The sequence below is a fragment of the Vulpes vulpes genome, chromosome 13, assembly GCF_048418805.1.
Source record: "Vulpes vulpes isolate BD-2025 chromosome 13, VulVul3, whole genome shotgun sequence".
In the NCBI taxonomy this organism is placed as follows: domain Eukaryota; kingdom Metazoa; phylum Chordata; class Mammalia; order Carnivora; family Canidae; genus Vulpes; species Vulpes vulpes.
The window spans coordinates 120,795,162-120,811,322 of record NC_132792.1 but is presented as its reverse complement, the minus strand read 5'-3'; the positions used below and the strand labels follow the sequence as shown (position 1 = coordinate 120,811,322).

Genomic DNA, 16,161 nt, shown 5'->3' with positions numbered 1-16,161 from the left:
TAGATCTTTCTTGTTAGCTGGTCAGTTTCCCAGAGGATAATGTGCTTAGTTAGTTAGATGTTGCTGTGAGCTTTCTCAAAGTCCAGCAGAGAAAGAATACTAAGGTTATATAATTTGGGTACAGTAATATACTCTTAGCTGTGTTTGGTGTCCCCACATCCTGGATCTCGTCTGTTGGAATGAAAGAAAAAACATTCTCTTGGCTGAGTGAGATTAAGGAAGGGGATCTGTGTTCTAACTGCTGCTTCTACAAACTTCCAGGTTACTGCTTTCGCTGCCACTGCTGCTGCCACTGCCATTTTGAGAGGAGTCCTGAGTATCTAGTAGCATCCTTACAGGTGGGAGGTGATGTGGGGGCAGGGATGAAGCAGTCACTTCTGGGCTTCACTCCCTGCCACCTTAGGTTTGCACTGTCTGCTCTGCAAAATCAGTAATCACTTATCCTTCTGTTTCCAAGCTTCCAAAACTACACTGGTAGCTCCCATGTGCTTTTGTCTCCTCTCTCCTCCTTTTGTGTGTTTATTCCCACAATCCCAAATTTTGATCATTTGGTGGGATTTCAGAAAGGACACAGTAAGAGCATGAGTTTAGCCCATGAGATTTAAACAGAGGTCAGTATCTTCCAGTACTTCCTCATCTCTGTTATTTTCTTCCTGCCGAGTGGATGCTGATCCACCAACAGGAATGTGAAAAAGAAAAGAAAGCATATCAATCTCTCTGACCTCTTCTCCATCTACCTACATCTAACCACCTTTTTGCCTTCCTGGGGTTTTTCAGCTGTTGGTTAACTTCTCATTTCCATCAACTCCCTTTCTTACTTTTTTGGCATATCCCAGACTGGTCTGGGGAAGGAGCCAGTATTAATCTGCCTATCTTGTTAAGAACCACTCCCTAAGGTTTGTTAAACTTCAGCACCCTCACCCAGTCCCCACCCCCACATGACAATGCACACTCTGCTTTATCAGAATGGCTTACCACCAGTCATTACTATTGAAATTTTAATTTAATTATATCTTATTTTACCTTGATTTTGTGTTGCTTTTCTCCTTGTCCATGTCTTGATTTACTGTTGCCAAATCAGTGGGTATATTTTTGATATTTTTCTATGAAGGGACAGGCTGCAAAAAAACACATTCATGTTATCTTTTAAATATAAAAGATGCTTTCACAGCTATGACTATTGGGTTCAAAACTGCATATGTGGTTCCCAACTTTCCCACTAGGCTTAATTTAACAACTCCACTACCTTCAAGTGTTTCCTCTATAGAATATGATTTCCAGGCTCTTTGCTACACTAGTTATCCTTCTCAGAGCAGCCTCTGTATACCTTCTCATAAAGTATACTTCTAATATAGTGTTTTCCTTCTTACGATGATGAGCTTATGTATGTATGATTCCAATTAACTTAAATTCCATACTAAAGATAATGCTAGGTTTTAAGATCCTCTCTTCAGGGAAAATCATAGATAGAATGTAAGAAAGTCAACAGAACTGGTGGCCTAAGCTGTTAAACTCATTTTGCCATTCAGTAAGTACTAAAAGGCCATTCAGACAGAATGGATGGGAGTGGGTTTTGAAATATGACAAAGAAAGGTTCTCTTTCTGATTACTAAGGGATATCTAACAAGGTCCAAAAAAAGAAGATGCACTGCATAGGCATGGAAGTATACTCCAACTAAAGAAGCCAACATATAGCCTAGATTCAATGCAGGGCAGAAACAGATTTAAATGTCAACTGAATAAGCATCAGACAAATCAAATATGACAGACTGAAACAGGCCAAAGACAAGAGTAGTTCTTATTGGAATAGAAATGATAGATATTTCTACATCAGAAACGAAGCCAACAACTGCAGTATCAGTGCAGGACAGATCTACTGAGGAGACTCAAGTTGTAGAAAGGGTCTCAATCAGACCCAAAGGGTGCCAACAATGCCCGCGGATGGATCACTCACTGTACCCAGGAACTGAAAGTTACAACTCTGAGGCCCACACCTGAAACAAAGAGATAGATCCAAGGGACACTCCTCTAGATTCAAAAGCATCCCTGAATCAAACCCATTCTGGATTTACAACAGAGTAGAGGTCAGCAGAATTCTTCTGGAAAAAGGCTTGAGGATCAGAGGGCAAAAAATCAAAGATGTTACACATTATTCACACAACAAGATAAAACAAATTTCTGTAAATATTTTATTGATGAAATTCAATATGAAAATAATTAAATACAACTTTTAAAAAATATTCCTATTTAAATGCTCCTATTAACAAAGAACACAGAATTCTCTTGAGAAAGATAACATGTTACATATAGGGATTCAAGGCTAGTGTTACCCATCATCAAATTGCTCAACATTATTCCTTTATAAAAACCATTCTTAGCCTTTGGACATAGAAAAAGATGGCAAGCCAGATTTCACCTATCTTGTAGGGGCTGGCCATCATCTGCCAGCCCCTACCAGAGAGTATATATGTTAACTGCAACATCTACTTTAACTTTGGAGTATATTTTCATGCTATTATCACCACCACCACATATCCAAAAAGAGAGAGAGAGAGAGAGAGAGAGAGAGAGAAGTTGTGTGATCTCACTATCAAACAGTATAAAAAACCAAATGAGTTATTCCTCTTTCCTACCAGACAAGTGGAAAAAAGTTAACCTTCACTTCTCCACAACAACATTTGAATGCCAGAACATTTCCTCAGGAGATAAGTGTGGCTTAAGAAGTTCATACAGAGCCAAGTTTTCATGTAAGCATGAAGCTAACTAACATTTCCACACATGTAAAATTCAGTGAAGTATCATTCACATGAACACTTCTTGTAAAATGTATGTGATAATAAATTCCACCCTCACAGCAATGAAGACAAAAATATGATAATAAAAGAAGTAATAGGAAGAGCGTAAATTCATTTCAGTACAGAAGTAGGTCACGACAACTTCAGGACTTACCATACAGAGTAGAACCTTGGTAGTATAGCTATGAAGCGCTAAAACTATCAAGAGGGGAGAATAAGTAAATGGAATACAAGGAATATTTATGCTCCTCATCTTTTAAAAACACAGGTCAACAGATACTCCTTAAATGTGATAAGCAAAATAACAAAATAACAAAAAAGTTTAACTATATTATTTAAAAGTATAAAGGTACCCCCAAAAAGAGCTAAAATTATAATATATCCAATAAAAATTAGGGAGTATGAGGTATCAGATAAAATGTAAATGCATGAATTATGTTCTCATTTCTTTATTTCACAATGTGGAGCCAACAGATGCTACCTAAACTGCACAGAACATAAAGGTTGAAACTATATGTTGGGCTCAGAAGCACAGAAGAACTAAAATGGTGCGCGAACCTCCCCAAATATGAGAAAAAAAAATACAACTATGTATTAACATAAAACAGGGATTTAAAACATTAACAAATAAAGGACAGGTGTGGTTGACTTCGGTAGGTTGCCTATAAAATATTCCTTCCTTCCCTTTCCCTAGCACTACTCTAATTTTTCTTCAGGTAGATGTGAAAAAATTGTCATTGAGATGAAAAAAATGAAAAGGCAGGTTAAGTAACAGGAGAGAATGACAAATCAGACATAATCCATATCAAAAGCCTGCAAGAAGAGGTAAATTGGGCAATAGAACAACAGAGTTTTCTGGACTCCAACCTACAGTTTCACATCCTACAAATTCTAAGCAGGATGAACACAGAAGTGTTTACATGCACATGGACACACACACCCTTCCAAAACAGTGGAACTGTAGAATTCCAAAAGCAAAGAGAAGATCATAACAGTAGCCAGAGACACATTACTTAAAGGGAAAAACAGACTAAGTATGGGCTTCATGATAATGCACACAAAATTAAAACAGTGGAATAACATCTCCAATGTGCAATGGAAAAGTAACTGTCAACTTAAAATTCTATACCTGGCAATAATGTATTTCAGGCAAAATAAAGACATTTCAGGCAAATAAAATCAACAAACACACATAAAATGTACTCTAAAGGACTTCAAAAAGGACTATGATCCTAAGATGACAGATCTAAGATGTAAGAAATTCTCAGCAGTAACAATAATGAATATGTATATACCTAAATAAATACTAACTGCATAAAAGAGTAATTATTTCCTGAGGGATTAAAAGTGAGAAGGAACTAAACTATACAACAAACAATAGCACAGAGGTCAGGAGGATGATGATCAAAATTAAATTGTTTTAAGATTCTTATATTATCTGGAGAAAGATGGAAAATGATTAAATTTACAATTTGGTAAGTTAAACACACATCTTAAAACTTCTGTGGTAACCACAAAACAAGGTGGCAGAAATAAACCGAAACATAATAGTTAATCAATATAAGTGCTCCAAATTTTCTAAAAAAGACAAAGGCAGAAAAACTGGGTGGGGGAGGGGGGAATCCAGTTATACCTTATTTAAAAAATAAATCGGTAAAACAGAAAGATACAAAACAAATGCAAGCAAAGGATATTAAAAGATTTATGAGGCAACTATTAAGCAAAATGAAGATACTATAGCTATATTTCTATCAGAAAAAATACATATTAAGGCAGAGTCACTAAACAAAAGAAAGTTCACTACATAATGATTAAGGTTCATTTCACTGGAAAATAAAACAGTCCTGAACTTCCACCTAACAAAATAACTTCAAAATATATAATGCAAGTATATAAGCAAAATATATAATTCAAAAACTGGAAGAACTAGAAGAAAAAACAAATACAGTATGATAATGCAACATTTTAATGAATTCATTTCAGTAAATCAGGCCAACTCCTCTGCCACCAAAACAAAAAACTGTAACAATAGAAAGTTTAATAATCTAATTTTAAAATCTGACTTAACAAATATGCTCAAGAAATGGAGACTGTATGTATTTTAAAGCGCATGTGGCACAGTTTCATAATTAACCATCTTCTGGGTCCTAATGTAAGTCTCAAAAAATTTCAAACACTTTATCATCATATAATCCAAATTCTATGACCACAATGTAATCAGATTAGAAATAAAGCAATAAAAAGTGAAATCCCATAAATGTGGAAATGAAGAAACACCTGTCTAACTCATAGTTCAAAGAATGAATCATAATTAAAATTTCAAAATATTAAGAACTAAATGCTAAGATATTAAATATTAGAACTTGTGAGATGCATCTAAAAAGGTACTGACAAGTAAAAAAAAAAAAAAAAACCTATGCTTATACCAAAGAAAGGAAAGGTTATGTAAAGAAGTTAGAACAAAACTTTATAAATCCAAAGAAAGGAGAAAGAAAAAATAAAGATGAGAGCAGGCCTCTGGACATGAACAAGGTAATGGGAGGAAATGCTACTCTTTGTCCTCCCATAAGAAAGAGTAAGTAGATTGCTACCCATGAACAAAAATAGGCCTGGGTTGGGTGCTCAAGAGTCCAACTAAGAACTACAGCAAGGCAGTGGAGGAAAAAGAGAACAATTATGTGGAAAGGATCCCTGGGGAGACTGAGCTGGGAGGTCTGGCTAAGAACAAACAAGGTGGGCTGTATCAGTCACACAGGGGGTGCCATCACAGTCCCCAGAAACATGTTCTGCAGAGGACCCTGGTAGCCTTCGCTACTGAGGATCTCAGCAGCTTCCAGAATAGCGCAGACTCCACACAGCACTCACAGTAGTGTCTGTCATGGGGATCCTAGCATGCTGCTCCACAGAGGACACCAGGAGCATCAGCTACTGAGATAACCAACAGGCACTACTGCCAATAAAACACCCAGAGACCGAGACTCTACTGTGCCCTTCTCCCCAGAAGGAGCTGCTACCATGCTGCCCCAGGACCAGCACTGCCACATGCCCCAATCCTGCATGTGCCTTGATTCCAGAGTCCCAGTGCTCCACACGCATGCACATTTCACACTCCACCTTCATGCTGCTCTGCACAGTCCCATGCACCAAACCCTAGCCCCATGGCTGCTCTACAGGAATCTACATGGCAGCCACTGAAGTCACCACTGCTGTGGAATAGCCACTTCCTCAGATCCCAGAGCTTCTGGTATTCCAAAGTGCCCACATATCAGATACCAGTGTCACCACCACTACAAGGGGGCTCAGGAGCCAGACCTTGTGCCAGGAGGGATCCCCTCAACCATAACAGTCTACACAGGAGGAAAAAGGATATGGAAGTCCCCAATAGTCCTCATTGCCACTGTGAACACTTGTAGCCTAGGCTACTGAGAACCCCTAAATCTATGCCAACACTGACCTCACTGAAGAAGCGACATAGAAACTATGTGGTTGGGTCTTCCCTAGCCCTTTATCTGATATGTCATTTGCAAATATCTTCTCCCATTCTGTAGGTTGTCTTTTAGTTTTGTTGACTGTATCCTTTGCTGTGCAAAAGCTTCTTATCTTGATGAAGTCCCAATAGTTCATTTTTGCTTTTGTTTCTTTTGGCTTTGTGGATGTATCTTGCAAGAAGTTGCTGTGGCCGAGTTCAAAAAGGGTGTTGCCTGTGTTCTCCTCTAGGATTTTGATGGACTCTTGTCTCACATTTAGATCTCTCATCCATTTTGAGTTTACCTTTGTGTATGGTGAAAGAGAGTGGTCCAGTTTCATTCTTCTGCATGTGGATGTCCAATTTCCCCAGCACCATTTATTGAAGAGACTGTCTTTCTTCCAATGGATAGTCTTTCCTCCTTTATCGAATATTAGATGACCGTACATTTCAGGGTCCACTTCTGGGTTCTCTATTCTGTTCCATTGATCTATGTGTCTGTTTTTGTGCCAGTACCACACTGTCTTGATGACCACAGCTTTGTAGTACAACCTGAAATCTGGCATTGTGATGCCCCCAGCTATGGTTTTCTTTTTTAAAATTCCCCTGGCTATTCGGGGTCTTTTCTGATTCCACACAAATCTTAAAATAATTTGTTCTAACTCTCTGAAGAAAGTCCATGGTATTTTGATAGGGATTGCATTAAACGTGTAAATTGCCCTGGGTAACATTGACATTTTCACAATATTAATTCTGCCAATCCATGAGCATGGAATATTTTTCCATCTCTTTGTGTCTTCCTCAATTTCTTTCAGAAGAGTTCTATAGTCTTTAGGGTATAGATCCTTTATCTCTTTGGTTAAGTTTATTCCTAGGTATCTTATGCTTTTGGGTGCAATTGTAAATGGGACATGAGAAAATGCTCTGCATCACTTGCCATCAGGGAAATACAAATCAAAACCACAATGAGATACCACCTCACACCAGTGAGAATGGGGAAAATTAACAAGGCAGGAAACAACAAATGTTGGAGAGGATGCAGAGAAAAGGGAACCCTCTTGCACTGTTGGTGGGAATGTGAAATGGTGCAGCCACTCTGGAAAACTGTGTGGAGGTTCCTCAAAGAGTTAAAAATAGATCTGCCCTACGCCCAGCAATTGCATTGCTGGGGATTTACCCCAAAGATACAGATGCAATGAAACACTGGGACACCTGCACCCCGATGTTTCTAGCAGCAATGTCCACAATAGCCAAACTATGGAAGGAGCCTCGGTGTCCATCGAAAGATGAATGGATAAAGAAGATGTGGTTTATGTATACAATGGAATATTACTCAGCCATTAGAAACGACAAATACCCACCATTTGCTTCGACGTGGATGGAACTGGAGGATATTATGCTGAGTGAAATAAGTCAATCGGAGAAGGACAAACATTATATGGTCTCATTCATTTGGGGAATATAAATAATAGTGAAAGGGAATAGAGGGGAAGGGAGAAGAAATTGGTAGGAAATATCAGAAAGGGAGACAGAACATGGAAGACTCCTAACTCTGGGAAACGAACTGGGGTTGGTGGAAGGGGAGGAAGGCGGGGGGTGGGGGTGACTGGATGGCAGGCACTGAGGGGAACACTTGGCGGGCTGAGCACCGGGTGTTAATCTGGATGTTGGCAAATTGAACACCAATAAAAAATAAATTTATTATTTAAAAAAAAAGAATACTTTACCCAGAAAAGCTATCCTTTAGAAATGAAGGAGAGATAAAGACTTTCTCAAATAAGAGCTGAAGGAGTTCACCTCCATTCAACCTGCCTTATAAGAAATGCTAAGGGAAACTCAAGCTGAAATGCAGAAGTGCTAATTAGTAATATTAAAACATATGGAAGTATAAAACTTACAACTTCCTAATAAAGTTAAGAATATAGGCAAATTTAGAAACATAAATCACTTAACTCTAGAATATACTTGAAAGACAAAAATACTAAAAATAATTATAGCTAAAATAACATATACACATATATATATAAAATACAAAAAGAGGTAAACGATGATACCAAAGCGATAAAGTGTAGGAGATAGAAATAAAAGGCTAGAGTTTTTATATGCAATCAAAGTTAAGCTGTTTTCAGCTTAAAACAGACTATCCTTACTATAAGGGGTTTTATATAAGCCCCCTGGTAACCTATAGTAGGTACACAAAAGGTAAAATAGTCAAGACATACCACTCTGGAAAATTATCAAGCCACAAAAGAAAATGGTAAAGGAGGTAACAAGTAACAAAGAAATTATAAAGTAGCCGGAAAGCATTTAGAAAAATAGCAATAATAAGTCTTCACCTGTAAATAATTACTTTATATGCAAATGCACTGAATATTCCAATAAAGAGTGGTTGACTGGATTCAAAAAGGCCTAACCATATGCTGCCTACAAGAGACTCACTTCAGCTTTCAGAACATATACAGGTTCGAAGAAAAGAGAAAAAGATATTTCATGCAAATGGTAACTAAAAAAGACTAGGGGGAGTTATATCAGATGAAATAGACTTTAAGTCCAAAATTGTAACTAGATCAAAGAAAGTCATTATATAACGACATAAGGGTCTAATCATCAAGAGGATATAACAGTAAACATCTATACACCAACATCAGAGGACCTAAATATATTAAGCAAATATTATCAGATCTGAAGGCAAAAATATATAGCAATGCAGTAATAATGGAGACCTTTAATACTCTTTCAACTTAAATAAGTCATCCAGACAAAACTCAAGAAATATTTGGTTTTTCTGCCCCTGAAAGCTGCCAAGTAAGCATCATTAAAGTCTCCCCTCCCACTGCCATCATGTCTAAGTCAGAGTCTCCCAAAGAGCCTGAGCAACTGCACAAGCTCTTCATTGGAGGTTTGAGCTTTGAAACAACCGATGAGTCTGAGGAGCCATTCTGAGCAATGGAGAACGCTTACAGACTGTGTGGTAATGAGAGATCCAAACACCAAGCGCTCCAGAGGCTTTGGGTTTGTCACATATGCCACCGTGGAGAAGGTGGATGCAGCCATGAATGCGAGGCCACACAAGGTGGAGGGAAGAGTTGTGGAACCAAAGACGGCTGTCTCAAGAGAAGATTCTCAAAGACCTGGTGCCCACTTAACTGTGAAAAAGATCTTTGTTGGTGGCATTAAAGAAGACACTGAAGAACATCATCAAAGAGATTATTTTGAACAGTATGGGAAAATTGAAGTGATTGATTGAGATCATGACTGACTGAGGCAGTGGCAAAAAGAGAGGTTTTGCTTTTGTGACATTTGGGATTCTCTCTCTCCCTTCCTCTGCCCTTCCCATTCACCACATCCCCTCCCCCCCCCCCCACACACAGGTGTACACACTTCTAAAAGTGGATGGGTTTCAGAGAGCTTCTGAGCTGGTGAACACATGAAGGTTCATAGAGTGTGGTTCACTTGAAAGCATAGAAGCTCTGTGCCTTTTCCCCATACCTGTCCTAGGCCTCTTGTCTGTCTGGAGGTTTCTGAGTTGCATCCTTTTATAATAAACCGGTAAAATATTTCTCTGAGCTCTATGAGTCACTCTAGGAAAGTAATGGAACCCAAAATGGGGGTCATTAGAGCCTTCCATCTGCAGCTGTTCAGAGGAAAAGGTGAGAACCTGGGCTTGAGACTGGCATCTGAAGTGGGGAGAGGAGGTAGGATGGGTACAGCATTACAGGATTGAGCACTTAGCCTATGAAATCTGATGTGATCTCCAGATGCTGTCAGAAGGGAGCTGAATTGTAGGACACCAGGTGGTATCTGAGCATTGCTTGGTGATAGGAGGGAACCCCTCCTCACCCCCCCCCCACACACATTGGAATTAGGTACAGAATCATATTAACTCACAAAAACTAATTCAAGATGAATTAAAGACTTAAATTTAAGACTTAAAACCATAAAACTACAAGAAAACATAGAAGATAAACTTCTTGACACTGGTCTTGGCAATGATTTTTTTCAGATATGAGCCCAAAAGCAAAGGTAATAAAAATAAACAAGTGGGACTACATCAAACGAAAATGCTTCTTCATAGCAAAGGAAACCATCAACAAAATGAAAATGCAACCTACAGAATGGGAGAAAACATTTGCAAGTCATCTAATAAGGAGTTAATATCTTAAATATATAAAGAATTCACACAACTGAATAGCAAAGAAATAAACAATCCAATTTAAATGGGCTGATTTTCCAAATACATACATAATGACATAAAGACATAATGGTCAGCCAACAGAGACATAAGTATTCAACATACTCATCACCAGGGAAATGCAAATCAAAACCATGAGATAACACCTTACACCTGTTAAAACAGCCATTATCAAAAAAAAAAAAAAAAAAAACCTCTAAAAAGTGTTGGCAAGGATGTAGAGAAAAGCAAATCCTCATGCACTGTTGGTGGGAAGGTACATTGGTGTAGCCACTTTGAAAACAGTATGGAGGCTCCTCACAAAATTAATATAGAGCTACCATATGATCCAGCAATCCCACTTCTGGAAATATATCCAAAGGAAATGAAAACAATCTTGAAGAGATATTTCCACTCCCATGTTCACTGCATTATTCTCAATAGCTAAGATACAAAAAGAACCTAAGTGTCAATGGACACATGGATAATATGGTGTACATATATAATGTTATATTAGCCATTTGAAAGAAGGAAATCCAGTTTGTGAGAACATGGACCTAACTTGAGGGCACTTTGCTAAGTGAAGCAAGCCAGATGAGAAAGAGAATTACTGCATGGTGCGATTTATATGTGGAATCCAAAAAAAAGTTGAACTCTCAGAAACACAGAAGAAAAATGGTTGCTAAGGGTTACTAGGGAAATTAGAAAAAGTGTACACACTTTCATCTATAAATGATTAAGATCTGAGAGTAATGTGTAACATAGTGACTACAGTTATAACACTCTTCTGTAAAAATGAAATCTGCTGAAAAAATGAAATGTTCTCACAAAAAAAAAAAAAAAATTTCTGACAAGCTACAACATGGATAGACCTAGAAGACATCACACTAAGTAAAACAGGCCAAACACAAAGAACCAATATTGTATGCTTATACTTACATGAGGTGCCTAGAATAATCATATTCACAGAGACAGAAAGTAGAAGAGTGGTGACCAGGAGTTGGAGGAAGGGGTAACAGGGAGTTACTATTTAATGGGTATGGAATCTCAGTTTGGGATGAGGACAAATCCTGGAGCAGTATGTATACTGCTCAACTGTACTTGTTAAAGATTAATTTTATGTTGTGCATATTGCACTACAATAAAATAAAGGAATAGAAAAGACTATACCATGCCAATGAAAACCAAAAGAAAACTTGTTAATAATATTCTGCCAGACAAAAAACAGAATTGAAGGAAAAAGCATTAAAGAGAAGAAACCGGGTCTCAACATAGTATTAGAAGGGACAATTCATCAACAAGCCACAATTTATAACTTTTATATACCTAACACTACCTCAAAATATATAAAACAAAACCAGAAAAAAATCACAAAAAATATGACTTTTCAGAAAAACCATGACAGTGAGATATTTTACACCCATCTCAGTGATTTACAGATCAAGTGAACAAAAGTAACAAGTAAATAGATTTGACCCTCACGAATAAGCTTGACCTAAGAACTCAGTATGTAAGAAATTTACTTTTAAATCACAAAAAAAACATTTATGAAAATTGACCACATCCTAGGTAAAAAAAGAATTCACAAACTTCAAAGAATCAGTATTACGAAGACTCATTTTCCAATAGAGTCCAATCCAAATAAATTGTAAGTCAACAAAAATACACTTTTTAAAAATGTTCCCTATTTGAATTTTTTTTTTTTTTTTTTTTTTTTTTTTTTTTATGATAGTTACAGAGAGAGAGAGAGAGAGGCAGAGACACAGGCAGAGGGAGAAGCAGGCTCCATGCACCGGGAGCCCGACGTGGGATTCGATCCAGGGTCTCCCGGATCGCGCCCTGGGCCAAAGGCGGGCGCCAAACCGCTGCGCCACCCAGGGATCCCAATGTTCCCTATTTGGATTTGAAATAGCACCCCTAAATAAACCATGGATTAAAAAGAAAATAAAACTGGAAGTTGCTCTCTTGAACCACTCAACAATTAAAATATCATATTCAAACTTGGTGGATGCAGCTATATTAGTTCTTAGAGCTTAGAAATTAAAATTTAAGAATACTGGGTGCATTTATTGATGTTTTCAATAAAGCCAGGATATGAACAAAAAAGCTAAGAGTAAGAGAAACTAATATAACAGAAAGCAAAGAATAATCAAGATCAGTAACATTAAAGCTGATGAGAGGAAAAAAAACGAAACAGTACTCAAAAGTTTCTCCTTTACCCTATAGTAAAAGACACCAGACCGGAGTTTTACAGGTGAGCTCTATCAGATATGCAAAGAAAAGAAAATTCTTATACCATACAAACTCTCAGAAATAAAGGAAAACTACCAAAGTTACTTGAACAAGTCCAGGCACCAAAAAAAATCATAGACAGTAAGACTTCTGAACAGAAATGCAAATATCCTAAATATTAGAAAACCAAAATAAAAATAAAACAAAAGAAAATCAGAAAACCAAATCCAGAGCATCAAGGCACACACGTGTGATACACAGATAGCTTAGTAAAGTCTATTTCATGAACGCAGTATCCGTGTCATTAATTCGACCTATCGATGAAGTAAGCTGTTCACATCTCTATTAAATGACGTACGTACACTTACACGTGGATACTACACGGTAAGCAGAGGCGGTTTCCGGGGTTTGTGACTCAATTACGACTGCAGGAACAAAACCTAACAGATGAACCAGGGAATAGAAGAGATCACTTGGCCTGATAAAGGGCAGGTAAACAACCGTAGGTGACCAGGTGAGCCCCCTGAGGGCAGCGCCCTATCGCGGTACTTGGAGGAACCATGAGGCCCGTTTCCACTAGACACCCCCAGGCAGGTCCCAGGCCAGCCCCGCCCTGACCCACGGCCCTGCCCGACCACCACGACCACCGCGCCGGGTTCCCCTGGCTCCGCGCCCCACCCCCACCCCCACCCCACTCCCGCTCCCCGGTCCGCTCCGCACACCCGCCACCTCCCCCGCCTTGCCCCACGGGTCCTGCCACACCCCCCAGCCCGCTCACCTGACCCTGCCTCCCCAGCCCTGCGCACCCCATGGCCCCACCCCGCCCCGGGGCTCACCCCACCGGCCCACTGGGCCGGCGCACGCAAAGAGCGAGTGTCCACAGGGGCCAGGCCGCCCACCCTCACCCACAGCCCCGTGGTCCAGCGGCTGCTTCGGGCCCCTTTGGGGCCAAGAGGGAAGGTCAGGCTCGTACACGTCGGAGCCGGGCGAGGACCGCCTAGAGGGATGGCGCCCCGTACCCTCCTGACCGTAACCGCCAGCCAGTCTCCGGCCACGAGCCTCCAACGCACGGAGCTTAGGGTGTGATCACGAGGCCCGCGCAGTGCACGCTGGGGGGGCGGCCCCGCGCAGTGCACGCTGGGGGGGGGGGGGGGCCGCAGTGCAACGCTAGGGGGGGCGGCTCCGCGCAGTGCACGCTGGGGGGAGGGGGCGGCCCCGCGCAGTGCAACCTGGGGGCTGGGGTTGCCCCGGACCGGGAGGCCCTGGCTGGCCGCTGCTGGGAGGCTGCCCGCAGACGCAGACGACGCTGGGCGTGCCGCGTGCCTCCTTCCACGGGGCACCTCACATAGGCCGCGCCGGTGAGACCCAGGTGTGATCTGCTCCCACCGCACACCGGCCTGATGCCCCGGGGCCGGGACGGGTCGATTCCTGTAGAAGCTTCCAGAAGGAGTGAGGAGTGTAGCGGGACGGAGCGAGGCCCTGGCGCACAGCTCTCCTTTCTCTCCGAGAAGGTCACAGTCACATGGCCTGTGTTTGCTCGCGCAGCCGCGTACTGAGCGCTTACCGTGTGCCCCGCGCACGAGACCCTGGGCCCCCTCCCTCGGAGCTGCCGCAGAGGAGACACGGGATGTGTCGGGTGACCGCGCGGGACCCCTCGCCGCCGAGCCCCAGGATGAGTGATGCTGGAAGAGGCTGGAGCGGACGGTGAGGGGACACCCGGTGCACGGAGGTCTTTTGGAAGATGTGCGAGTCATCACTTATATTTGGTAAACTAGCCAAGAGTTGAGAGTCAACTCCATAAAGTACCAGTCAACACATTATAAAATGATCTGGGGTAAAAGAAAGCTGACCACGAGGCCACAGGGGCCAGGGTGGCACCGCACCCCTCCTCTGGCGCAACGACCTGCTGTGGATCGTCCACACTCCATCTCCTGTTCCCACCCAGCGGAATTCATGCCTGGCTTCTGCAGGCTACACCGTAAAGCATGGCAGCTCCGTCGCTGCGGTCCGTCCCTGCTGATTGCACTGTAGGCAGTGGTGTTTCCAGGGGAGGGTGCAGTGTCTGTACACGTGCACAGACCCCCGGGGCCGTGAAGATAGCAGTGGTTTATGAGGAATGGAGTTATGGGTCCACACCTTCATGGATACCTTTCGATAAGCATCATGAAGACTCCCTCTTCTACCCCCTTTCAAAATGGCCCTTCACCCACTTTACAAGAGGAAGATAAGCGCGCTCCACCTGCAAGCCCACTGCACTGCTTTCCGGGTGGAAACACGTGCAAGGACACCAAAAAGCCACTGCAAACAAACAAATTAGAATGAGACACTTCTAATGATCAAAGCATCCAGAAGCATGTTGCAGGGCTTCCCATTTTTCTGTAATATGTTAAGAGTGAAAAGGGGTGCTAGACACAGCATGGACTCATGAGAATTTGTTTCCAAAGCACTTATCTCTTCCATACCCTCACCAGTGTCAAATTAATTCTTTGCTCACGGGACGTCTGGGTGGCTCAGGGATTGGGCGCCTGCTTTTGGCTCAGGGTGTGATCCTGGAGTCCCTGGATCAAGTCCCATATTGGGCTCCCTGCGTGGAGCCTGCTTCTCCTTCTGCCTGTGTCTCTGCCTCTCTCTGTGTATCTCTCATGAGTAAATAAATAAAATCTTTTTTAAAAAAAACTATACAAATAAGAATAAACCTATATACTATTTCTCATTACTTAAATTGTAACAACACAATCTGATATGTAGTTAAATACATTATTTATGAAGGAAGAGGTGTGATTAAAAGCATGTTGTTCTTGAAAACTGGTCATCAGCTTTTGTTATAAAGCATTGTAGAGACTGCTTTGGAAATAATTTTATTAATGTCATATACATCATGGTAAAAATATCTCTAGATATTTAGTGAGAGAAAGGTATATGAGGCTAAAATATCTATTTGGTTCAGCATCTACAAACTGATTTTTTTTTGAGAGTAGAAAATATTACACATATTATGAAATAAGATGAAGATTAAATTAGAAAACCTAGTTTAATAGGTCGCTCAACCGCTGAGCCACCCAGATGTCCCTTGTATAGCTTATGAACATGAATAAATTATATCTACATTATTTAATCTTGACTTGATTGGTTAAATATAGTCCATCTCTAAAAATACATTCAAAATTTCTTTCCCAGTGTTCCTCTAGTAGCTTTTGAAATGTTTATTAATTAACTTGTATAAATTGAAAACTGAAGTCAAATTTTAAGATTGAAAGTCAGTCTGATTTGGCTAATTGATTTGGCAATGCTAATGATACAGCAGACATTTTCCATAAATTCATTGAGCTAAATCCATTGTTTCAATGTTTTGACAAAAAATATTGAAAGACATGAAAATAATAAGCATTATTAGAATTGTATTGGCAAAGGTGTATTATAATTTGTTTACTTACATTTTCCTAACCCTTTCTGAAACTGTTGGGTTAAACAAGGCACCTGTTGGTAAAACATCATAA

The 16,161-nt window shown here is 40.6% G+C and overlaps 1 protein-coding gene across 1 annotated transcript in view; it reads right to left on the bottom strand.

Moving 5' to 3' along the window:
• Positions 1-14,418, bottom strand: part of DNAH14 (dynein axonemal heavy chain 14) — a 317,326-nt gene extending 302,908 nt beyond the window's left edge. The window contains 3 exon segments of the mRNA XM_072733718.1: positions 1,024-1,103; positions 1,955-2,062; positions 13,501-14,418. Coding sequence (XP_072589819.1) covers positions 1,024-1,103; positions 1,955-2,062; positions 13,501-14,418 — 1,106 coding nt within the window.
• Between the last annotated feature and the right edge of the window lie 1,743 nt (positions 14,419-16,161).